Source organism: Dromaius novaehollandiae, chromosome 1 (genome assembly GCF_036370855.1).
Source record: "Dromaius novaehollandiae isolate bDroNov1 chromosome 1, bDroNov1.hap1, whole genome shotgun sequence".
NCBI classification, from domain to species: Eukaryota; Metazoa; Chordata; class Aves; order Casuariiformes; family Dromaiidae; genus Dromaius; species Dromaius novaehollandiae.
In genome coordinates, this window is record NC_088098.1 from 134,083,031 (window position 1) to 134,109,253 (window position 26,223).

At 35.7% G+C, this 26,223-nt stretch overlaps 1 protein-coding gene across 2 annotated transcripts in view; it reads left to right on the forward strand.

The window, feature by feature from the left end:
• Positions 1 to 24,969, forward strand: part of RPS6KA3 (ribosomal protein S6 kinase A3) — an 80,545-nt gene extending 55,576 nt beyond the window's left edge. The window contains exons 11-22 of one of the 2 annotated variants that reach the window (XM_026120697.2): positions 2,755 to 2,843; positions 3,132 to 3,196; positions 3,301 to 3,403; positions 4,056 to 4,180; positions 6,226 to 6,348; positions 8,202 to 8,291; positions 11,790 to 11,948; positions 15,733 to 15,894; positions 16,102 to 16,178; positions 17,316 to 17,433; positions 19,423 to 19,563; positions 20,709 to 24,969. In XM_026120697.2, coding sequence (XP_025976482.1) covers positions 2,755 to 2,843; positions 3,132 to 3,196; positions 3,301 to 3,403; positions 4,056 to 4,180; positions 6,226 to 6,348; positions 8,202 to 8,291; positions 11,790 to 11,948; positions 15,733 to 15,894; positions 16,102 to 16,178; positions 17,316 to 17,433; positions 19,423 to 19,563; positions 20,709 to 20,831 — 1,375 coding nt within the window. In that variant the 3' untranslated portion in view covers positions 20,832 to 24,969. Of the gene's footprint in view, positions 1 to 2,754; positions 2,844 to 3,131; positions 3,197 to 3,300; positions 3,404 to 4,055; positions 4,181 to 6,222; positions 6,349 to 8,201; positions 8,292 to 11,789; positions 11,949 to 15,732; positions 15,895 to 16,101; positions 16,179 to 17,315; positions 17,434 to 19,422; positions 19,564 to 20,708 lie in introns of both variants that reach the window. The other variant, XM_026120696.2, reaches the window with a different exon arrangement.
• The last annotated feature ends 1,254 nt before the right edge of the window (positions 24,970 to 26,223 follow it).

Consider the following 26,223-nt stretch of genomic DNA (forward strand, 5'->3'; position numbering starts at 1 on the left):
GATTATTGAATGCCTTAGTAACTAAAAGGTTCTGTCTATTCCCAGCAAGTGTAAACTACTTCTGCCCACCTCCTATTTACAAGAAGTGAGTCTGAGGTAGTTCTGCTGTGCTGTCACTTATTTCAGGAGCCATATGTTTTTTCTAGCCATGTCTCACAAGTTGCATCTTTCTCTTCTTTTCTGTTCTTTTCTTTTTCTCAACAGTCTTTCCACTGTTGGTACAAGAATTTTCTGTGTTCAGCTGCCATATAGAATATCCTCCTGGTATCTCTCCAGTTAATTGACATTCATAACCGCTTTCAGATTTCATCTGAGCATGTACCTCTGGTTCCCTTATGAATACTTTCGTTTCTCATCTTCTAGTCTCTGTAATCGTGTTCTTTATTTTGGAGAATTGTACAAAAATGTGGTACAAATTAAAAGAACTGGAAGAAATTTTACCTCTGTTTTAATGTACTGTACATTTCTAATTATTATATAGATATAAATCTATTTTGCTGTTAGTAATATGAACAGCTTGGAACCAAAAAATATTTTAAACTCTTTCCGATAAGTTCATATTTTTGTTCTGGCTCCATAAGAATTACTGAATGGCAGTATGTTTTCTTTTTATTTTTCTTGTACTAACAAATTTACTGTAATTCTCCTTAAAGTATTCTTCAAACCATTTGCAGAAACTATTTGGAGATGTGTGCATACTGAATTCATATCTCTCATAGTGTCCCATTTAAGATGTACTGCTTTTCTTACTTTCTGTTCCTGAAAATCCACAGAAAGTGCACTCTTCCTACAACATGTTTTCCTGGACTCTATTTCTCACAACATCACCAAAACAAGTTTTTGTTTGTTTTTTGTGTGTGTGTGTGTGTATTTTACCTATAATTGAGAAACTTTGCCATTTGAAGAAATCATAATTTGTGACAAAAAAGTTAATTTTTTGAAGTATCTTTTTTCCTATACTGAAGAAGTATGCCTTTATATAACGTTTTTGTGTTCGTCCATCAGGAATGTCAGAATAAAATTGCTGTCATTCATGTAGACCTACAACATAGGGACTCACAGGACATAGTGATCACTTTTTCTTCTGCATAAAGTGGCCAGTACAGCGTTTTCAGAAAGACGCTCCTTCATAATAGAAGTAAGCAGTGACAGTCTGTCTGTAGTTTACAGAAGGGCCTTTGCCCCACTCCAGTGTGGACATACCTGTCCTCTAGAATTTCTTCTACATATTCTACTTCAGTTTGTTGAGTCTCTTCTCCATGAGATTAATTGCAGTTGTGTTTTTCGACTGGTTTTTAATTTTTCTAAGCAGTTGACCTCTCATGCTGAGCCTTCAGAGCTGCATCCTGCTTTTGGAGTTGTTTTCAGTTGTAATAATTAGGCAAAGATTTCCACCCACCAGGACAGTCCCATCATATTTTGTTGTCTGTTCTCTATCCTTTAATGACATTGTTCTGCTGTAAGCGATACCACTGTGCTTCTGCAGACATTGTGCTCCTTGCTTCCTTCTTGCATTATAGCTCTTGGCTACTTTGCTGTGAGCAGAAGTGACATCAAGTGAAACTGCAATGAAATCACCAAATATAAAATGCATGTGTGACAGTTCACCTGCTACAAGTGCATGCCAATCAGGGATGGGCTGGCTGGCCCATTACGCATTCCACCAGCCTACTGATCTTTTGATCTGCCTGTAGTGTGTTACTGAAGAGCCCAAAGAAAGCCAGGTGTTTTTTCCAGCTTCTTACCTGCAAGGGGAATGGAAGATACAGTAAACTCTGTGTTCTCAAAGTAATGAATGATGGATTGATAGCAGCGTGCGTGCACTTGCTGAAGTGACAGGGAGGAAGACATCTGTAAAAGCTGAAACGCAAGGCAAATCGTGTCTTCTGCCCAAAACAGGGAAAACTTGTGTCATAGATTGTGCAGACAAATACAAGGGACTTTAGAGTGGAACTAGGATACAGGTTGAATAAGAGATGGGAAGAAGGGAATTATATTCATCTTGAACTATTTTATGGTGTCCATTATCACTATGCTATGAGAAAGTGATACCTAGTAACCGTGAGAGGGTTAGTTAGATTAGAGACAAAACATTAAATGGAGAGGAGGAAAATGGAGCAAGGATTTCAAAACAAAGTGAAATGACTGAAATACAAAATCTAAGATTTCAAAAGAGTGGCAAGTTTCAAGCTAGGATTTGAAATTAAATGGAGAGTGGGAGGGTGACAAAGAGGGGAGCAATCTTCCCTTTTTTGCCTGATAATCTTCAAAATCTGTCCTACCTGAACTCAATTTGTATCTTCTAGTTTAGGTTTCCTGTTGTATTGCCTTGGATGTTCTAGGTATATGTCATACTGTGGTAGTTTTCTTACCCTTTCTAAAATGTCTTTTATCCTAATACCAAAATGAGTTTGTTTGCTTGATGTTGTTTGGTAATAAGTACACTTAAAAATGGATCAAATAGATTAAAGATTTACAAAATTGTAAACCTTTATCCAGTAACTATTCTTCTTTGCCTTTTTATAACATTATTCTTCACTTATGTTCCTGAGTCGGTACTGAAAATAGATAATCTGAAATTACATGTCTACATGACTGACAGCACTTTTGCTCTGTTTCTGATGTCTGAAGCCAATATCTCAGTGACATTATTTTGCTCAATATGAATGTGTTGAATGATGTAGGGTGGGGGGAGTGCAAATTTAATCCTTACCTTAATATGTTTGTATGTTATTAATTATTTCTGTTATATAGGGCCAAACTTGGAATGCCTCAGTTTTTGAGTCCTGAAGCACAGAGTCTTCTCAGAATGCTCTTCAAAAGAAACCCAGCAAACAGATTAGGTGAAGTGTTTAATGGAATATTTTAAATTGGCTGGCTTTGAATTAACTGTAAAATTGATCAAATAAATGATTGTTAGAATGACTAGTTTCAAGTGTAAAATGGGCTCTGAAGCAAGAACATATTTGTTCTATTTACTGTTTTTTCTAATGATCTGCAAAATATTATATCATTTTTGTTATTCATGCTTCAAAAACTAATGCAGTAAAAATAAGAAATATAATTATTAGCTAGGCATTCTTCTGACCAAGAAGAAAATAATTCATAGCCATTTTTCTTCCTTATAAAAGGAGCAGGTCCAGATGGAGTTGAAGAAATTAAGAGACATCCATTTTTTTCAAAAATAGACTGGAATGTGAGTATTCAATTCAAAAATAATTTAATAAATTTAGTAGTAAAATAGCATTTGTTGGTGTGGTTTAACTTTTTAATCTACTCTGGCCTATAATTTTTCCTCAGAAATTATATAGGAGAGAAATTCATCCCCCTTTTAAACCTGCAACTGGCAGACCTGAGGATACATTTTATTTTGATCCTGAGTTTACGGCGAAAACTCCAAAAGGTAAAAGAAAAAAAAAGGCAAAATTGAACAATTCATGTATTCAGAAATTAGAAACACTGAATCTTTATGTAAAGTGTCTTGTTCTTCTAGTTGTTGCTGGACTAAATGCTTGAAGACTAATTTCAATTATTCATAAAGTTTTTGTGGTCTTTGGCATAAATATATCAGAGGGACTACTGCGTTGTCTAATGTAAAAATAAATAAAGTAGTCCTCAGTAATAAAACATACACATAAGTAAAACATAATCTGAGTAATCTTATTCTTTCAATTAATATTATGCATATCTGTCTGTCTTCAAAGACTATATCCTATGGCTTCATGTAATTCATAGTGGTGACTGTCCATGCCATGGATATATAGAAACCTGGTCATTTCAGACTGTGGTTGGTAAAGCTGCCATTTCAGTGCTATCAATATCTCTGCATAGTTTTGCTCTGATCTGTTCAATATCAGATAGAAAATTTTGTCTTTACTAATCAGGGTGTTATCAAAATTGAATATTTTTCCTCTGTAAGTTTAAATATGCTGCTATATGTAAATATTTTGTCAAAGTACTGTTTTTAATGTAATAAAATATTGACATAATTTCATCTCTTTGTTTTAAAAACTCTACGTGTTGCATTTGTAAGTAGATGACGTGTGTTTTTTCAGATTCACCTGGTATTCCACCTAGCGCTAATGCACATCAACTTTTTCGGGGATTTAGTTTTGTAGCTATTGCATCAGATGATGAAAGCCAAGCAATGCAGACCGTTGGAGTTCATTCAATTGTCCAGGTGAGTACTTTTGCTGAGAAGTGGGCAATAAAGCAGTGTTTCTGTCTCTCGCGGCAGGGGGCTTCCTTCATCATAAGATGAAGTACCATGACAAAGTCATTATCAACCTTATGCAAGAAAACAAGCTCAAATTATTTTAAGCAAACAAGATCTCTGAAGATGCAGGACGTGTTTCATTACTGAGCAGCTGTAGGTGTGAACAGGCATGGGCATCAACCCTTAAATGAAAACATTCTATCATCTGAATTGTAATAATTCTTGTAAGCCTCTAGAATATCAGGCCGTAGTTTTTAAAATGGGGGTGAAACAGCAGATATTTTGTTCATTTTCTCATATGCAAGAATATATCAGTTGTTTCCTATAATGCAGGTAAGAAACACTAGAATACAATTGTAAATTAGCATATCTGGATGTTTTGGACTGCCGTGTATTTTAGAATCTATGAAGTATGAACGTAATCAATTCTTCACAAGCTACGTTAAGTGAGTGTGTTAATCTGTGATACTTCTTGACTATTTCACTGTATCATAGGAGTCAGTGTTATAGTACAGGCACAAGCTTTGGCTTCTTTACAATATTAGAACGGCTGCAATACAGTTTCCTGTATTAATAATTGTGAGGTTGTTGCTTTTAATAGCCTAAAGTGGCTGCTATTCTTATATACTCTTATTATTGTTACTGCTACTTATTTTTGGGCAACAAAGCTTTAGTCGCATACAGGCGTCTGTGAGACAAGAAAGCATGACCTCAAGCTAGAATGAGGGAGAGGCATGCCTTGTCATCTTAAAGGACTGAGGTCACTTTGAAAACATGCTTTGGCGCTAGACTGTGTTACCTAAAGGAAAAAAGCATACCTATCTGCAGGAAAAGAAAATGAAAGACCTCAGTAAAAATTGTATTTCTATCTCCTGTTTCTGCTTTTAATAATTCTAATTATTGAGGAAAATTCATTATGTGGTGAAAATTTTTTCTTATTGATGTGTAGGTAGGAACTAAAATGATATCCTATAAGACTGGGTTTGCTTGCTTTCATCGTAAGGATATTTTGCAAATGTCTAAGAAGGTTAATTCTTGAAAAGCTGTTTGTTCAGAACATGAATAGCTCTTGTATTTCTTGCCTAATCCTTTTACTACATCTAGAATAGGCATAATATGCTTATTTGTACATTACCTATTTCACTTCTAATAAACTGTTAAATTGTAAGAGTTTTAGATGCTCTTTTATTTTAAAGAAGTTGTCTGATTTGGCATACACATCAGAATGACTTCTGCTAACAGTTTCTACAAGCTTTACTGTGCTCTTTCTTCCCTACTTAGTTTTGTGGGTGAATTTTTTTCTCTTTGTATATGGTTTCCTTCTCTTGTAAAAGTCTCCATTTCTCTACTGCCTTTCCTCTGTGCCCCTCAACCGCTTCCTCACTACAATTTCCGCTTTTCTCTGCTGCAGGATACCCAGATGGTTTCCTGCAAATGCTTTGCATCCTTTGCACAAACTCCAACTGTTCCCTTACACCAAAACAGCATTTCCTTCTCATGCAAGAGTGAACACTTCCCCTTCTTTCTGCTTTTTATTTCTCTGAAAGGTTTTTCAACTCCTGCTCCTATGAATACTTGCAGTTTCCAGTTATTCTGATTATATTCAGTACACCTATATTTCCCAGCTAGCATTTCACATGCAAAGAAATAGACTTTACCATTCATCTATGTGGAGAACAGGAACAGTGGTGCTTTTCTAGCATTAACTATAGTCTTCTGGTTGTCTTTTTCTTGGACATTCTATCTTTAAATTAATAAATGAGTAACCAGAAATATTACATTGTCAGTTTCTGAAAGAAAGCATGCATTACTTACAAGGTCTAATATATAATTTACCTTGTGCTAATCTCAAAAAGAAGGTAGTGGGCTATTGAGAACATTTTGACCTAGTACAGCCCTCAGTTCAAAATCAGAAGCAAATCAGTAGAAACTGGTAACTTGTTCTTAATATAAATGTCAGTAACATGTTTTAGAATATTCATCAATTGATAATGTTATTTTGGTAGCAGTTGCACAGGAACAGCATTCAGTTTACTGATGGATATGAAGTAAAGGAAGATATTGGAGTTGGGTCTTACTCTATCTGCAAGAGATGTATTCATAAAGCTTCAAACATGGAGTATGCTGTAAAGGTAACTACTTTGTTTTCAAACACGCTGCATTTTTCAGGATTTAGCATCAGAGCCTTCAGTCATTGTTAGTATGCCATAAAGAACATAGCAAACTTAAAATAATTTTACTAAAATTAAAATATTTTAGATACCAATGGGAATTTTACTATTTAAGCAAACAATACTTACTGGCAAATATCTATGTAGCATTGCAATAGTTTTGTTGTTTATATACTGATTTGGGTGGTGAAAAGCAATCTTCTGTCTTTGAAACACCTATGTAATTCCAGTAAGAATGGGAGTTACATGACTTCTTCTAGAAAATCTTGTATTGCTTTTCATCATTTTTAAAAACTGTAATTGATTATGTTTATTTAAGCTTTTTTTTTTTTTTGCTTCCAAAGTAGATTCACAGATTGTCAGAAACATGTTCCAAACAGTACTCTTGTCTAGTTTGTCTTCCAGAATAAACTTCAACTCTGTTTGTCTTTACTTGCTAGTTTTTAACAGCGTTTCTAATGTTATTTCATTGTTATTCTGTCAGGCTTTTTAACTCTTCTTTGAAAGCATTACTGATTTCAGTAAGTAAGAATTTAGAGTTCACAAAAATGGAATGATAGGTCTGTGTTTTTTTTATTGTCTTTCCATATAACATTGTGGAGCTCAATACTGAAAGCAGGCGTATAGGTTGGCAGATGTAAAAACCTCTTTTTTCTTTTAAAACACTATGTTATTGAAGCAGGGATTTTCTTGAATTGTTGAAGAACTTACTACTCAAGTATGTAAAATATAAAGATAAGTATGTTTTGCTGTATTCTTGTACACAGATTGCCAACTGGAAACCCTCCAATTTCAATGTGGTGTTTGCATACTTTTCATTATTCTGGTTCTGGCCAGGAACAGTTTTGACTTCTTTGCTCACAATTGGGAGTAATTTCTTGAAACTCAAAGAAAAGGATTTGCTTTACTGCTCTTTCTCTGGGCCTTAACAATTATTAAGACTGCTGCACTTCCTTCTCTCTTAGGGCTATTTTATGCTGCCTCTTTTGACTTCTCAAGAAATCGTAAAGAAAGACTAAGGCAATGAGTGTGCAGTGTGCTAGGATGATGCTGATAGCAGTCAGGGCTTTAACATGTCAAGAGGAAGAAGGGGTAAGATAGAGATGGAAAAGACATTAGAGGAAATTCTGCAGTTCAGAAGAAGAGAGAAAATGAGAAGCATTGTTATCTTCATTTGCAGATAGCAGAAATAAGTGTAGCAGCCATCTCCAGTTACACTAAGTATATGAGTAAGAATCCTTTTAAGTAGGGCAAAATAGTGTTGTGTTTTGTTTGCACAGGGAGAACTTCAGAGCCTGATAGCAATTCTCCAGAGATTCAGATGAACTTTTCATAAAAGGATGTTTATCTAAATTAACTATAAATTATTTTTCCTTTTTCTAATTTTTGACACTTGCACTGTCCTCCTTTGTTTTTTGCTGCACTAAATGTTTGTTAGGGCTTAGCTTTGTAAACATCAGTACACTAGCGTTGTCAAACCACTATCTCATGTCCAGTCAAGAACTTTCTATTTTATTAAGTGGTGGATAACTGAAGTCTTACTGCGAAAGTTGCATTATTTCCCCATTATATCCCCAACCTGAGGAATCCATTTATCCACTAAAACTGTTTTGAACTGAGAGATTCTGCATGTTTTTCCATCATTCTTTGCTTCGTTTTGCTGTTCAATTAGGAAACTTGGTCTTGGTTATAATCCATACCGTTTGCCAGCAATGATAAATGCTGTTTGTATGTTTATACTAAAAAGCACAGTGAAGCATTGTGCTGTTTAATGTCCCAAAAAATGATGCCTACATATCTATTTGATCTTATAGATCATTGACAAGAGTAAAAGAGATCCAACAGAGGAAATTGAAATCCTGCTGCGCTATGGACAGCATCCAAATATTATTACCCTAAAAGATGTAAGTAGATGCGTTGGTCAAATTCCTTGCATTTTCCACAATATATTGGTGCTCTCTTACAGCTTTCAGAAGAAAAAATGAGTGTGGGGCATTTGGATCTCAAACTCATTGAGAACACCAGGTATTACTACACAGAGTTAACTTAGTGTTCATTTGACTCGCTTTTCATTCAGTTCCACAACCAAAATTTAAATGTTTCTATTTTGAAATGCCAAAATATAATGTTTCAGCATTTCTAAGTGCTTGTCTTGGGAAATGTTTCTTCTGCAAGAAATAATTACTTTCTTACTTTCCTTGTAACTCCAGAATAAATGCAGTAATAATTGACTCAGAATGGAAATTTTTGTTCTGACTTAGCCTTATTTATGTAATTTACCTCTGAAGGTGTTTGTATTGAAACAATGGATATTCAGAACACCAAATTCTTTCTGCAACACAAGATCCTTTCTGGTTTTTTTCTTATGATTGTTATCAGTGGTCTCTTTCAGTTACATAGCATTAAAACAAAAGAAGGAGCTATATCATGCTAAATCAGATGTTCTTATCCAATATCCTGCCTCTGACAGTGGTCAGTAATGGATGCCTAGGAAATAGTGTAAGGACTAAGGAAGCACACAGCTTCCAACAGTCCATTACCTAGAAATTTCCTGTGCCAGACCATTATATGTATTTTACTTCTTTTTTTAACCTGTCATTAGTTACTCTTCTATAACAGAACTCTTATCCTGTCTTGAATTAAGTTACTTAAAGTATTGGATGAAGAACCTTTTCAGAAGCTTTTTCGAAACCTGAATACACATCAACCCAGTTTCCCTGTCCAAGTGTTTATAACTTCAAAAAACTCCTAATACATATATGTGAAATACAATTTTACTTTAAAAAAGCCATGGCTCTCTCCATTACATAATATTTTATTCATGTTGTCTACGTCTTCTGATTTTTCACTATAGCATCTTCCAGTTTGCCTGGTAGAAATGATGTACTGACTGATCTTTAGTACTCTTTGGGATCTCCCAGGAGTTTAAAAACTGGTGTCACATTTACCATTTCAGCATAATACTGTGCACTTAACTGTCAAAGAAATTTCAATAGCATTTATTCAGTACAAACAGCTTCCTGCGATTGGACAATTAAGTTGATAGTACCATTAGAGAGATTTTAAGGGGTTGGAGTAGGGGAGCTTTTTTGGTTGGTTGTCTTTTTCAGCCAGAGAGAACCAGCAAGGGGGTGGGTAGCAGATAAAATAGTATCCAAATCCAGATTTTGTTTTGTCCCTTTGTAACGCTTGAATGTGTGTAATTCATAGTGTCAGAATGAATTAAGCTTCTTTCTTTCTGTTTTACCAGGATTTATGCCTATAAAAAAAGTGCTTTGATTCTAAAAATGCCATTTTAGTATCTAGAATTATGTCATTTTTCTTTTAATATTGAATAATATTTAAAGTTGTAATGCAAATGCATTCAGATGATCTTCAGTCATTTATATTTCGTGAGAAAAAATTACTGTTAAATGAAAACATAGAAACCTGTCATGTCTCCCTCTCCTTAAGAACATAAGCTTATAAAGTCTGCAGAATTATTAAACACCTTTCCTCTTTTTCCTTTGTGAGGAAATGGTTCTTTTAGTATACTTAAAAGCACAGAAACTTCTAAGTTTAGAAAACTTCAATTTTCAAACTGAAGGAAATTTTAGTTATTCCAAGTGTTTAGTAGCCTGTATTTGCCAGACAGTTTAAGAGGAGGAAATTGGAATAACTCTTTCTTAATGTAATTATCTATTCCTAAATTTATTTTATTTCACCTTAGACAACTGTTTCCGTTTAAACACAAACTAGTTATTTCACATGCATTAAGCAAGAGAACTGCATCATGAAAAAGTCAGTGTTGAAATAATAGGGAACAGTCTGTAAAAGGTTTCTCTAAAGCAGACACCAATTTCTGAGTTTAATTTAAAGCCCCAAGGAAGTGCAACTGAAATGAAATGCTTAAGTATTCAATTAAAATGTGTTTTGTATAGTTTAGAGTCTGTAGTGCCCCCTGGTGATAGCACAAATAATTTCACAGAATTATGGAAGACTTGGGGCTGGAAGGGACGTCTGGAGATCCTCCAGTCTACCTAGAGTCACCTACAGCAGGTTTCCCAAGACCATGTCCAGTCAGATCTTGAATATTTCTGAGGATGGAGACTCCACAATGTCTCTGGGCAACCTGTGCGAGTGCTCAGTCCCTCTCACAGAGAAGACGCATTTTCTTATGATCAGACAATTTCCTGTGTGTGTTTGTGCCCATTGCCTCTTATCCTGTCACTGGGCATCATTGAGAAGAGTCTGGCCCTGACCTCTTGACACCCTCCCATCAGATATTTATACAAGTTGATAATATCCCCCTCAGCCTTCTCTTCTCCAGGCTGAACAGTTCCAGCTCTCTCCGCCTCTCTTCGCATGAGAGGTACCCCAGTCGCTCCGTCATGTTTATAGCCCTTTGCTGAACTTGCTCCAGTAGCTCAATCTCTCTCTTGTAGTAGGAAGCCCAGACCTGGACCCAGCACTCCAGATGAGGCCTTACCAGGGCTGAGTAGAGGGGAAGGATCACCTCCCTCCACCGCTGGCAACACTGCCTAATGCAGCCCAGGATACTGTTGGCCCTCTTTGCTATGAAGGTGCCTATGGTCAACTTGGTGTCCACCGGGGCCCCCAGATCCTTCTCTGCAAAGGTGCTCTCCAGACAGTTGGCCCCCAGCCTGTGCTGATGCCTAGAGTTTTTCCACCCCAGGTGCAGGACCCTGCATTTGCCTTTGTTGAGCTTCATGAGGTTCCTTTCTGCCCATTTCTCAACTATTACCTAAGAAGATGAAAGCCGCATGAAAATTGACAGTCACTTTAGCAATTTTCCATAATTAAAAATATGGGCATAAGGGTATACTTTCATTTCAGAGTTTGAAATAGGCTTTATGTGCAGAGTAATATGCAAGCCGTAGGCTTTCATCATAGTAACTTTTTATGAATGAACTTCAGTGTTCACAGAGATATTATTTGAGGTGAACTTTAATCTTTTTTTTTATAGTGTATGACTGTTCACTTGGAATGATCCCTGTTTATGTTTGTAATTTGGTGCAATATTTGCTTCTAGAATTAACTGTAATTACACTCTAACTAGAATAGTCTCCATTTGTTACCTCTTCTTCATTTCTCCCATGTGTAGTTGAATTTGTTTCAGTAAAGCCGCTTGGAGAAACCTACATATTATTCATCCTTTTTTGTCATTAAACATTTACTGCCACTATTGTTGTGTTATTTCATTACCGTACCTAATATTTTTTGGTTTGTGTTTGTAGATGAATAATGTTTGAATAGTATGTGGGGAGAGGAAATATGGGAAAAGTAATTAAAGTGGCTCATCTAATCAAAACAGCTTGTGGACCCACCTGCACTACCTATGTGTTTCACGGGAAGATAAAGAGAATAAATATTTTTAAAGTTTACATCTTTATTTTTTGCAGGTGTATGATGATGGAAAATATGTATATGTAGTAACAGAACTTATGAAAGGAGGAGAACTGCTGGATAAAATTCTTAGGCAAAAATTTTTCTCAGAACGGGAAGCTAGCGCTGTCTTGTTCACAATAACAAAAACTGTTGAATACCTCCATGCACAAGGGGTAAGTGTTCATCTTGGACAAAAAGCATAAAATGGCTAGTATTTTTTCAGATACATAAACCTGCATCTTTGTGCTCTTCTGTGCAGAAGCTAAGTAATTTCTGGTGAATAATTACATTGCAACAGAAATTTTTGCTGAAACCTTATGGATTCTGTAGGTGTCAAGGTAGTAGAGATGACATCACTGTTTCTCTTGTCCTACATGCACCTGTAAGCAGTTCTGGGGAATATGCAGCTAATGGCTATAATAGAGAAGATATGGGAGGAAGAAAGCCAGGCAGAATTGCTTGGACCAGCACTGCTGTGTAGTCATGAGGCCTAATGTACTCCCAACCCCATCCTATGATGGACCCTGAAAATCTGTTATTTTCTACCTATTACTCCTATACTTCCTTCCTCTTCTTGGTTCTGAAGAATGTAATTTTCATCTTGTAACTCCTGCACCATAGGGTTACGAAGCTGTAGTGGACTGTTACCAAACAAAAAATATTAGTACTTCAAAAAGTTAACTTGGAGACAGACAGAGTAGTTCAGAGATAGAGAAGGCAAGTGCGGCAATTACACGGCAAGAATGACAAATCCTGTTGCATTTTTAAGTAAGTGAAAAAATGGGATAGAGAAGAGGCAGAAAGTAAGGGTGCAAGGGAAAAGACAAGTTGCTAACACTTAATGTTATTATCTGAGAGAAAATAAGCTTCAGAATGAATAGTACTCAAATTATTGTAAGAAACATGACAGTAATTCAGCATACGTTGTCCTTATTTTTCTGGGAGCTGTTATTTCAGAAAGTTTACAATCAAAATTATCTGGTGTACCTTCCTGTGTGATGCATCACTTTATTCAAGCACTTATTTATTTGTATAGTCTTTTATTTGAACCTGTGTGTGCAGGGCTGGAATCTTAGGCCAGCAGTGTTTGTGGGAATTATGAATAAACTTTGAAACCTTCTGTACAGAAGCATAAAAAATAGAGTAGTACCAATCGTAACTCAGTTCATTCTTGCCAACCCTTGACTACAAAAGGCGCAGTGCCTACATGTCAGGTAGGAGATTTGGGGTGCGTGGGGAAGGGCTTGCGAGTGTATTTCTGTTTGTTTAGGATTTTAGATCTTTCTTTATGGATCTTTGTAAATACTGGCATTTTAATTTGCATTAGATCATGTACTTTTTGAAACTTCTTATGGGTTTCACTTTCAGAAGTTCTCACATTTCCTTATTTTAAGTATCATTCAGCATGAAGGATTGCAATATGTGAAAATAGTTACCACTAGAAGTCTGACTTTTGTCTGGGAAAGTCCTCTCATCTTCAGCGGATTTTCTTTTTGTAACTCCCTTGGAAGTCAGAGGAGCTCATTTGAATGTGGTAGTAGGCAGTGTCTGGTCTGACAGTCTACAAATCTGTGTGCAGACTCTACAGCACTTCCCAGATGATGATCATTCCCTTCATTATGACCCTGCAGTCCTTCATGGACACTCATAGGAGACTTCTGAGCTGAAAATTTAGTTAAGGAAGCAACAAAATCCTCCTCCTTAGATTAAGCAATATTTCAACTCTCACCCCAGCCATTCTAAAATGTACTAAGGCTTGTATATAAGAATTAAGGGCTTTTTCCACAGATAGTGCTGAAACAAGTTTTCAGTCTTAACACAAATTGTAGGGGGATTTGGCAGGGGAGGGAGGGGCTGGGTTTTTTTGTAAACTAGTATGCCTAAGGTTCTTGGCCTTCATTAATCAGATTTAATGGAATCCTGCCAAACCAGCACAATAGATATCATGAAAAGGATAAACAAGAAGTATCATGTCATCTTGGAGCAGAATACTTATGCGTGCTGATAGATGGTTGGGGCTGCTAATCAAAAATATGTTACTAAAAAATAACTGAAACATCCTGCATTTTTTCCACTCTATTCTGTTGCTGCAAACTAAAATGTTATTCCTGTGCAGAGTGTCAATATAATCTAAAACAGGTTGACACCTTTTTAAAAATCATCATAGGAAAAGCAGCTTAATACAGGAAGGTATTTTATTTACTTGTTCACATAAACTTTTTGATGGATTGCTTAGGAGTTAGGGTTTGGACTTGAACAGGAATGTTGTGCTTACTCACTCGCTCTGCCTTGGACTTGAGAATTGCTTCCCCTTCTTTCAAACAATGTGAAACTCAGGAACAGGCTGGTTCCAGAAACAGGCTGCCAAATCTTCCATCCAATTCTGTGCTGTTCTGTTGCCCACCTCTTCCTTTCTACCCCTTTGAGGAGCTGTCTCAAAAAAACCCAACTACAATGAAAGTGGTTTCTCTTCTGCTTCATGTTTGTTATTACTGAGAAAGAAAGGATTCTAATCTAGCTAAACACCAAAGAACAAGGGCTACCAGGAGCCAGTTCTTCCATGTGTCATCTGACACCTCAAACCAGGATGTTTCCCTTAACATCTACTGTTCCACCTCTAGTTCTGTTAAGATAATTTCGTACCTTTCAGCTCGCAAGGGCTCATTTCCAAGACTTTTAAGTATCTATTTTGTTAAATCTTGCACTTGCAAAGTATTTGCATAGTGGAAAAAGGCTCTGCTAAGTAGACTTAGTCTGCAAAGTGGATTTGCAAACTGCAGACCCAGCCACGGTCTTTTATTTCTAGGTCTTGTCATGCTACTTGTTTTTCAGAACACACAATTTTCTGGAAGAGTACATATATCTTCTGATTCTGTTCATAACTTACTCTGGGGAGGTTTGGGGTATCTTTTTGTTCTAATACGATTACATTCTTGAAACACTTCACCACAGTCTTTTCCAAAAGTAAATGAATGTTCCATTTAAATTTAATCATGAAAATCTGCATTTAGTAGTAATCAAATTATATAGGACAATTAGGAAGATAAAGGTCTTCATAGTAGGTCTGTTTAAATCTCTGATAGAGGTAGTTTAAATCCATTATACTGTGTACAGAGATATATAGCCTTTTCTTTACAGAGAACAAAGTCTTCTCCTCAGACTTTTAAGATAATTTGTCTTGTTTGGAAAGTGTAATAGGTCATCTGACTTCCAAAAGTGTCTTTACACATTCTAGGTTTTATTAAGGTTCGTTATTATGTATCTTCAAATAAGACCAAGTTCATTCTGCCAGAATTCTAGCAACTTCTGTGGTTTTTCTCAAGCATTTTACAACTCAAACCCCTACAAAACAGCAACTTGGGAACTAGTACCAGCTTTTATGAAATGCTATTCCATTAGAAGAATATATGCTTGATATTTTATTATTTTTTGGCAGAGCTGTATTAAAATTCCTCCTTAGCCAGGCTTTAAATGTTTGCATTGAGATCAATTTAGACTATCTGAATGGATGGAAGGGAATATGAAAAGTCACTCCAGTTACTGGTTACATGGCACGGTGGCATATCAGCACCTACAGATATCCATAACTCCAGAAGACATTGCTAGCCAAAGATTCTGATCTAAAGAGCCTTCTAGTTATGCATGTTAAAAATAAAAAATTCATATATATATATATATGTATACACATGTGCACACACACGCTCCCGTAGAAACAAGACATCTTGAAAAACTTTTTGTACAAATAAATACTCTTTTTTATAATTAGAGTTTCCACATTAGAATTACGGTACTCTGGGTAGCACTGAGTATTAGAGTACTGCAGTTGAGATTAGAAACTGGAAATCTGGAAACTGATTGGGAACTTGACACTAAGTAGCAGGATAGATACTTATAATAGAAAGCCCTTTGCTAAGTTTAGCTTATCATATTTAGTGGTTTGTTTTGCTTTGTTTTTAGGTTGTTCACAGAGACCTGAAACCTAGCAATATTCTTTATGTTGATGAATCTGGTAATCCAGAATCGATTCGAATTTGTGATTTTGGCTTTGCAAAACAACTGCGAGCAGAAAATGGTCTTCTGATGACTCCGTGCTATACAGCAAATTTTGTTGCACCAGAGGTAAATACTAGACTAACTTACATGCCTTGATTTATTTTGATTTGGGTTTTGGTTTTTTGGTTTTTTTACTAGTTAGATGTTTCTTTCATTCTTGTATGAAGAGTGCAGTCACTTTAGAAACAATAAGTATTTGAGATATCAACATTTTTATGGCATAATCAAAGCATCTGTAAGTGTTTTTCGCAGAAAAGTATTTGTCTCCTTCAGGTTTTAAAGAGGCAAGGTTATGATGCTGCCTGTGACATATGGAGCCTTGGTGTTCTACTTTATACTATGCTTACTGGGTAAGAATATTTTTCACATATATTTGTTTCCTTTGGAATAGCAAACCTATGTAAATAAAAAGAATAGTAATTGTAGGTCCACTGTTGAAGATGTTTCTGTCAAAGCACTAATTAATCTCAAATTTGACTGGCTTCAGTGGGAGTGAGAGTTGAATGTGCTTTGGCTTCAGTAGAATCCAAGTTTGCAGAGATTGATACAAAGAATTTTTAGTTTCTTTTGTCTCATTTTAGGTGTCTAGTTTCTGCTTCATAATGATTTAGGAGTTAGAATTAATTGTTTCATGTGAAAAGTAGCTGATTAAGCAGCAATATATATGTTGAGGGAAATATGTAGCATGTTTGGAAGCATGATCGTATGCAAGTCAGCCACTGGATAGTTGGGAATAATGCAATTAGGATATAATACATGTGATAGAAATATGTTTATTATATGCAGCAGAATGATTTTTACAAAAAATGGTGATTAACAAGTTCAACAATAGTTCCACAAGTTCAGAAATAGTTACTGTTGCACCTGGCAAATAGATTACCTTTAGGCTGGGTTATTCTCATTGTAACTTACTTAATGCCAAAATGTCCCTGATGATGATAACTCTTAATCAAAGTCAGAAAACACATTTGTTTCAAAAATATATATATATAATTCTCATTTTTGTTTGGGGTTGTTTCATTATCAGCAAGAGTGCTTATAGTGAAGCAAGTAAAATTGCTGCACCTTGCTTCCTCTAGTATCAAATCAGCACATACTCTTTTTCAGATCAGTTATAAAGTCTTCACATTTCATTTTGTAACAGCTTGTTTTATTATTTCACTAAGATAAAATGCTTAAGGATTCCTTTTTGTAATTCAGAACCACCAGTACTTAGACTGGATATAGGAAAAAAATCTTTTTTTTTTTTTTTAGAAACAATATATGGGGAATACAGTAAGAACAGATCTTTAGTCATTATCTGTCATGCATTTTCACTTCTTAGGAATAATTTCTTTTAACAGCTAATTTGACTACAGCTAGTGGCATGTAAATATCTGTGTGTTACCTATAATTATGTTGAACATGCTGAATATCGCAATCAAGTTTATGATAACAATTGAGGTCCAGATTATGGAAGTTAACATTGAAATTGTTTGGTTAATTAGCTACACTCCTTTTGCAAATGGTCCTGATGATACCCCAGAGGAGATTTTGGCCCGAATAGGTAGTGGAAAGTTCTCTCTCAGCGGTGGTTATTGGAACACAGTTTCAGACACAGCTAAGGCAAGTGTATTTATTTTGTTCTTTGGGGGATGAGAAATGGATTTCAATGTAACATGTTGCATATATCATATCTTACATGATTTGGTAAACTTTGCCCATTGTTATTTTAATATACTGAGCTGATCCTTCTTAAGCACAAAAGATTGTTTCCTAATTATGATCCCTTCATGTTTCAACAGTCAGTCACTAGGAAGTCAGTAGGAAGAAAAACATGTGTTCCTTTATACCATAGTTGTTAACAAGTATATCTGTAGTTCTGTAGACATCTAGTGTATTTTTGCAGTATTCCCACACATGCATGGACATACACAAATCATATTGAGAAATGCTGTAATAAAACTTCATGTGAAAGCATGACATTTGAAATCATACAGAATATCTATATCAGGATAATGATAATATGCTAATTACCATATGTCTCATCGATTCAAGCTAGGAAAAATAAATATATTCAGACTTTCATTGGGGTCAGTTCTTCAGAACTGCCCAAGATAGTTTGTCCCATGGACTTTCATTAGGATTTGAGCAGTTTATTCTTTTAAGTACTTCAAGAACTCTTGGTCTTTTTTTTTTTTTTTAAGTAGATATGACACCCTTAAAAAGCACTGAAATGATTATATTTTCCTCTTACTACCCTTGCACAAAGTAAAAATTTAGCCAACTTTTTTTAAGTAATTTTATACAGCAAATGAACCCCGAACTTAAGTATGTAATGATAGCGTTTATGCCCCTTCTGTGCAGCTACAGTAAGGTGCTAATGTTTTCATAGAACTTATTTACATGTTTTGCCCTGTCTTGATGATTAATTTGTGCTGTGCTTTCTACTGTTCTGTTAAATCAGCCATTTTTCCACAATTCATGTCATTCATTTGAATGGCACATCAACCTGTTATGCTAACATGTTTACACTAACCCTGTAGTATTAGCTATTTCTTCCTTCAAAATCGTTCTGTTTAGTTGTACTTGGGAGTTTGGAATGAATTAAAGCCCCATCAGCTATGAAAAAAATCTTGTTAGCTTCCTTTTTAATAATATCTTTTAATAATATCAGAAGTTTATAGTCCCCTCCATAGGCAGAGAGTAAACAGAATAGCATGTTCCAGCTGAAAAGAGTTGACTGACAGATGAGAGAGATCATTTCACTAACAATACCAAGAAGACAAGAACAAAACAGTAATTCCTTTTTCTCGTATGATGACTGTATTAGGGGAGTAAAGGATCGTTCAGTTAATATCTTCTGCAGAAGATATAAACCAAACAAAATGCAATACACTATTTAATTGTGAAAGAAGTGCAAAAGGTGTTTGGGGAGGGGGAAGAACAAAAGTATCAACAGCAAAGTGAGGGTTTATTCATGGCTAAAAGGAGTACTAAAATTCAGTCTCTAACTTGTGCAGTCCCTGAGAGATTGTTAGGAACTCGGGAGACATGCTAGGGAAAGGATCATCTCTATTTTCTCAGTAGTTCTTTTTTTCCAGTGTTCCTTTCCTAAATATCTGCTATTTGCCATTGCCATGTCCCCGCCCCCAATATAGCACAGTCTCTAGTCGAGCCCAGTATGCTTATTCTTATGCCTGCTTTTGTGTATTTTGCATCCCTTAACTGGATACTTTTCTTGTTACGTGACCTAATTTCCAGTAGGGCACATAATTAATTAACATAGTATTGGCATTGCTGGACAGCTTTTCAGCTGTTTCAAACTGACATTTTATACGTGTGTGTATATTACACACACATGCACATATGCATATTAATGTATGTGTGTTACATGTACATACACATGTGTTTTTATATACACACATTTGTGTGTATTATATATTACATTATATATATCTAACATACTGCATTGATATGTATGTGCACGCATATACATTATATATATTATACTACTAAAATCTTCAATTTTAACCAGTTTTAAAGCTGATCTTAACAATAAAGCTTAAGGGTTTTTTTTATTATTTGAGCTGACTTTTTATGCATTATCGACAGGACCTTGTTTCAAAAATGCTTCATGTTGACCCACATCAAAGATTGACTGCGGCCCAAGTACTTAGCCACCCCTGGATAGTTCACTGTGACCAGTTGCCTCAATACCAGCTGAACAGGCAAGATGCTCCCCATTTGGTGAAGGTAAGTAGATTTATTTCTTCAGCTTGCTGTTTAGCCAAAATTAGTGTAAACAAATATACAGAAAAACAGTTTGTGTAGGATGCGTTTCCTCTAAGTACTATTTAAAAGTTATGACTGGGAGTTGCATTAAGCCATGAAGTGAACTTGTAATGTATAGTAGGATTTCGTATGAACCTATATGTGGGGAATACATCTCATACATTTGAAAAAGACTTTCATTTTCTTCGGTTTGAAAGTTACTGGACATACTTGCAGTGGGAAGCCTGATTTCCTAAAAAAAAAATAGAATAAAATAAATCATTCTTCTGACAGTGGAAGTGCTGTCAGGTGACTACAGGGAAGGAGGAACTGTAGATTAGCTATTTTTACAGTTTTAGTGACAGGTTAATTAGGTGTCAGTAACTAAATGAAAATAGGATACTTCACGATCACAGTATAAGCTAAAAAGAAATAGAAAAAGCAATATTAATTAATATGGTATTGTACTGTTCTGCACTGTGTGGCCTGAAACACAGTCTGGTTTTGACCCCAGTGCACTTTTTCACTTTGAGCAAGCACAGTAATCAAAAATAGTTGGCCTTCATTGCCTAAAAAGGCCTCTCAAGAGTGTAATTAAGCTCTCTGAGACAGCTATTACAAATTTGTAGCATCCAAAAGCACAAGAAGGAAGAGAAACAAGTTCCAATTCTACAGCTTACAACTTTCTAGGTTTTTTGAGTTTTTTTTAAGCTTAAGAAATATTTATATAGCTGAATAATGTGGGCAACTCTTGAATATTTTGCTGAAAACTGAAATGGTTATATAAATTACAAAAAGGGACAGTCCACTAATGGGATTTCATTCCCCAATTATTTCACAAAGCATGGGGAAATAACTCAATTTTGCAATATATCTTACACCTTTTGTTTTTGTTTAATCATGGTAAAATTGCTTTAGATCTGAAAACTATTGATTATACTTTAAAACATTCACATATGACACTGCAGTTATTTGAGCAATGCAGTGGTATGTTTCTGTTCTGTAGATGAAAACAGACTGGAAGTTAAAACTTGTTCAGTATCTCTGTCATTTAATGTTGTGTGATCTCTAGTGTGTATGTCCATTACAGTGTATTCTTATTTTCTCTTCTGGCATTCTTTCATCAGGGTGCAATGGCAGCAACCTACTCTGCTTTGAATCGTAATCAGTCACCAGTTCTGGAGCCAGTCGGCCGTTCTACTCTTGCTCAGAGGAGAGGTATAAAAAAAATTACCTCAACAGCCCTGTGAAGTGACCTCAACCAGATGTTTGGTACCATGGTATAAGATGATAGCACAAATCATGGCGACAGGTAGCACATATCTGACAGATACCTGCAAGCACACTCTGTCCCAGCTGGTACCTATAATGCTGCTGCTCCTGCTGCTGCTACTGCTTTCATCTATTCTCGCTTTAAACTGTTGATGGCAAGTTACTGATCTTACTGGAGCTTCAGATGGAGTGATGAGTGGAAACACAATGAAAACTATCATGTTCACGATCGAATAAACCAGAAGAATTATGAACACCACCTCTGTCAAAAATACACTGAATAAAGCACTCTGCACCACATAGCATTATTTTTATAAGGAATATTTTTTGTCCCCTAAGATATTCTTTGTTCCCTAAGATATTCTTTGTTACAGGTAGAGATGGACAGTTTATGTTAAGCACTTAGCTTAAACAATTTGTTTATATTAGCACTATATACTTTGTGCCATCCAACATTTTGTATGTTTTTGTAAACAGCTCATAAGCAGTACATTTCTGTGCTGTTTTCTTTAATGTATACATGCCTTGTTTTACTTAGATTTTATTAATCATTTTGACAACTAAGTCTGATTAAACAGTTCATCTGGATTAATCAGTATTGTTGGACAGCTCTAAAAGAAGCCTGACTGTTAAACAGCTATTGAATGTAATACTATGAATATGTATTTCTCCTTGCCTGTGTTTTTTCTACATTTCCATGTTTTTGAATTTGCATGTCATGTTATGAAAATCAGAATACTGTTTGTAGTATTCCAAATTTAAACAGTGGGTCTCTCACCATACTATATATACAATAGATAATATAACCCAGAGGAAAAATAACTCGCTCCATATCTCACTGTCTTTTGTCCCCCCTCTCTTCCCTTTTATTCTCTCCTGTCTAATCTCTGGACTCAGGAATCATTGCTAAATACTTTCTGATAGAGGACATTTCTGTATTGTTTATTCTTATAATCCATTGTTAATATTTTATCTCTGTTCTAACTTTTATTATAAGCTGCAAAGGATTTGTTCAGTGAATGTTGGCATTATAGAAGAAAGGCAGTGTTGAAGATAAAGCAAAACATAATGTCCACTAATAAGCAGAAGCTTGAAAAAGTAGGTTTAAACTACATTCATTATGGTTGCAAAACTGATTAAGCTAATGTTCAGTCAGTTATTGTCTGATACTTGTAATTAATAGCCAAAGCAAAATGAGAGAAGAATCATCCAGGTCTGTCTGGGGTGGGGAACTATCATTATAACTGAACATGAAAATAATATTTTAAAGGTCAGGTTAAAACAAAACTGTTCAAAGTCAGTGTTCTTGCTTTTCCCTAGATAGAAGCAAACTTGTAATGAGAGTGAAAGACTCATAGTTTAAATACTGGTACAAGCCTTTAATAATCCTGGCCTCTTGGTGTCTTAAGTAGTTAGAGGCACGTGTCTAGCCTTGAAAGATCAGTTGCCCAAATGAGGTGGTGTACTGGACTGTGTCTGAACTTAGTGAGTATCCCATTTCACCAAAAGAATATGCTACATCAACTCACTCTAGATAGGAAAATGGCCATTGTAGGAATTCTAGCTTTAATCAAACAATAGGTGCAAGTTAGCATTTTGTACAAGGTATTTTCTTGATTAGTGGTATTAGGATTCTCTTATAGTGATTAATTTTCTAGTTTCCCTGAAATCATAAGAGTTTTGTTGAAAGGGAGAACCATTTTTATGACACCACTGACTTGCTCTATATGAATGAAAACCTTCCTTCTGTTGCAAGATTTTCTGAGTTCCTTGGGGAAGCTTCCTTTGTTAAGCTTGCAAGGGAACCAGTTTTATTGCCCTTCTTGAAAATCTGATAAATATTTAATCCTTCATAATTTGCTCTGATGCTGATCTCCTTAATTTGGCAAAGCTAGCTGCTAGACTCCACAAATCAAGTTCCATTACTTCATCAGACCCTGATGATGGAGACTTGTTTTTACATATACAGTCTTTATACCTTACTTTTTATTGTAAAAGAATCACTTTTATGCCAAGGATTCTTAAATTACCATAATCTCAGAAATTTGAATGCACAACTGTTCAGAGCAATTAGTGGGGAGGGGTTTCCCTTACTTGGTGTTGTAGTATTAAAGAAGGTCCCTGTAGCTGTACCAATGCATCTATCCGTTCTTCAAGAAACATCTTTAATTAGAGACAGAAAAAGGGCTTTTTTTCTTTTCCTTTTATAATGACTGCAGTTCCAGTAGGATTTAGTAAAAGATTCTTGCCTTTCAGAAAAAAGTATCTTCAACTCTATAAGTGATTGCAAGTCCGATTCACCAAAATCAAGAAACCATAACTTTTGGAGTTGCTTTTAAATGTATTTATCTGAAGATTGTCATATTAAATCAACAAACAAGATTTAAGACTAGTACTGTTGAAATAAAGGGATGGCAGTACCTGCAAGTACATTCATAATGGCATTTTGGATCAGGAAGGAATTTCTCCCACATTCTAAGAGCATATATATAGGTGCTTGGCACAGAACAGACTAAAAGGAGGAAGCATTATGCCATTTCTCTTTTGGCAATGCGTGTTAAAATAATAAGTACTTTCAGTAGTTTTATTTCAGTCATATTTTGCAGCCCTCTAGCTTACTGGTCTTTAGCCAAATAACCCAGCAAAATTAATTCCTACATTTTAACGTATCTACATTCTGAAGTAAGCTGTTAGTTTAGACTAGACTTTAAAGGTGTTGCTACTATGTCATGTATATAGCAGTGTAAGAACACTTTAAATGCTAGTCAAAACATGGCAGTTAGCAAGTGATAACTTGAATGTGTTAAGGTCTAGATCCACAATTTTTTTTAATTATTTTCTAAACCAAGTCATAAAGGGTGGATCTATGCAGGTAGTATGTTTTACAGGCTAGACTTAGCAGGTTTATATACCTTACCTCCCCTCTTGGATCTATATTCACAACTTTCATGGGTTTTTTTGTCATGTATTTGTAGCTGCAGTTGTTGTTAAGAAGCTATAAAGAAATCCACATAATGCTTCTTTGACAAATCCCAGCACCTTTGTATTAGACCATTTGAGAATATATGACCCACTGTGTAAATTTTTGTTGCTGGACTGCATCTTGGTCTGCAAAGCATAGCAAATGACTCTAGGATAGAGAGTCATGGAGGGGAAGAAACGAACTACAGATACAGGTGAATTTTTTTTATATAGACCATAGTTTATTTTTCAGTCTAAAATTACCAGTTACTGTGTTTAATAGCATGAGGAAACAGTGGGAGAGAGTAGTATCAATACTCATTAAATGACATCTGTAACTAGTGAGGGCAAAGTTCTTTATTCATATCACTGTAATACTGAACGAAACTTGGAAGGAATTTTTCAACAGAAGTATTTAAAGCTTTTTTTTCTTTTTTTAGAGAGCCAAGGGCATAAGAAAAGAGATGTATGATTCTGGGGGTTTTCTCTGTGTGTTTTGCTTTTATAATGTAGTGTACCAACTAAAGCTCTGCTTTTCTATTATTGTAAAGGAAAGGATTCAAGGTATGCTAGTCCTTGGTAAGCAGCAATGGTTAACAGATGAATTTTCACATATGAAAATGATGTAAATGATTAGCTTTATCTTGATACTCTTGATCTAATCAAAGGGAAGTTGTACTTATGAGGGATGTAATTATTTTGCAACCTAGTTGGGGGGGAAGTCTACTTAAAAACATTTTTAAAAAATGACAAAATCACAGATAAAATATTTTTCTACAATTCTATACAATCATACTTTATACTAGTTTTCTCAGCATGGCATGTAAGTGAGTCTAAGGTACTGTTCCAGGAAATCAGTGGGGTATTGTACCTTATTCTAGACCATTACAATGGCATCTGTTAGATGCTTAGCACTGCTGTCATAGAATTGAAATGCTAGTAAAAAATTGTACTGAATACTTTAAATGATTGTTTTATTCAGAGTCTGATCTAGGGAATGTTCCAATCATGTTATTAATGTGTAATTAGAACTGTTCCAGATGTAACTATGAACAGTTCTGGAAAGGTATCATTGCTTGTACCCCTGTCTAATGGCAGGTTTTGTAGTCTTCAAAAGAAATTGAAATTTCTACAATGAATAAACTTTCAAACATATTAAGTGTGTTTTGTTGGATGATCACTTGTTCTGCCCGGTTATAAAAGTTGTTGTGTTTGTTCATAACTAATACTGAATTGTATTTGCAGCATACCACCAGTTGTGCATTTCCAGCCAGAAACAATTTTTAATAAGCAGATGTTTGTCAGTTAAAATACATTACTACATATTTGATCAGGTCGATCTTTATTACTAGGATCAGTAGGGAGCTGAAGGAAAAACACTTGTACTCCATAGACACTATAAACCCAATATTTTTGAATCAGCAAGATCAAATGAATGCAAGAATGTTGCATTTTAATACCACATAAAGACTCCAGTCTGCTGTGAAGTACAACTTACACTTAATGCTGCTAAACTGTACTTACAATACTCCAAAAATTCATAGTCTGCATTGCTGTAGTCATTGAAGAGGCAAATTTCAAGGGTGGCTATCAAGTGTTGCTGATGCCCCTCATTATCAAGAGCTATCAAAGGCGAGACTCCTTGGATGCATATGAACTCCATAAACAAAAAACGAGTCCAGACTCATCCCCTTGTAATACAGCAGCTCACAGGACTGCAGTCTCGGAGGAGTAACCCTTTTTAGCCTTGCAACCTGGAAAAGGTGAAAGATTTTTAAAAGTTATCCTGTTTTACATAAAATGACTGCAATAGTAATTATGATGGAGGATATATGAAGAATTTTCGAAAGGTGTTGTTAAACTTTGGAAAAGGAGAACATAAATAGCCACAGTTTGGCAACTGCCAGACCAACCCTGAGCAGAAACTATTGCAGGGCGCGGAGGCATCCTCTCCTACATGAAACTCGCATCTTTGGATCTGAGTGCTTTATGAATGGACGTTTTACACTTAAAAGTTTGGAATTAACTGAATGAATAGCCTGCCAGCCTTGCACAGCTCTAAAAAGGACGTAAAGAGGTTGGTGTAGCACCAGACCCCCCCAGTGTTCTCATCACACTTTGGCTTTGCTGATGTTCATACCCTTGCTTGTGACAACTTTATTTTTTCCATGTAACTGAGATATAAATATTCCCTTGGGCTTAGCACTAACTGTAGTCTCCGCAAGTCAGAGATGTGGGACCCGATCTGGGGTTTTTTTTGACCCATGTCCTGCATTTCCCGAAGACCCTCCAGTCCCCCGCCGGCAGGCTGTGAGCCCAGAGCCTGCGGTTCCTGATGGGCTGCAGGCCTGGCTGGGTCGGGGGCCAGCCGAGGGGGGAGGAAGAGCCGGGCCGGGCTGCGAGAAGGGG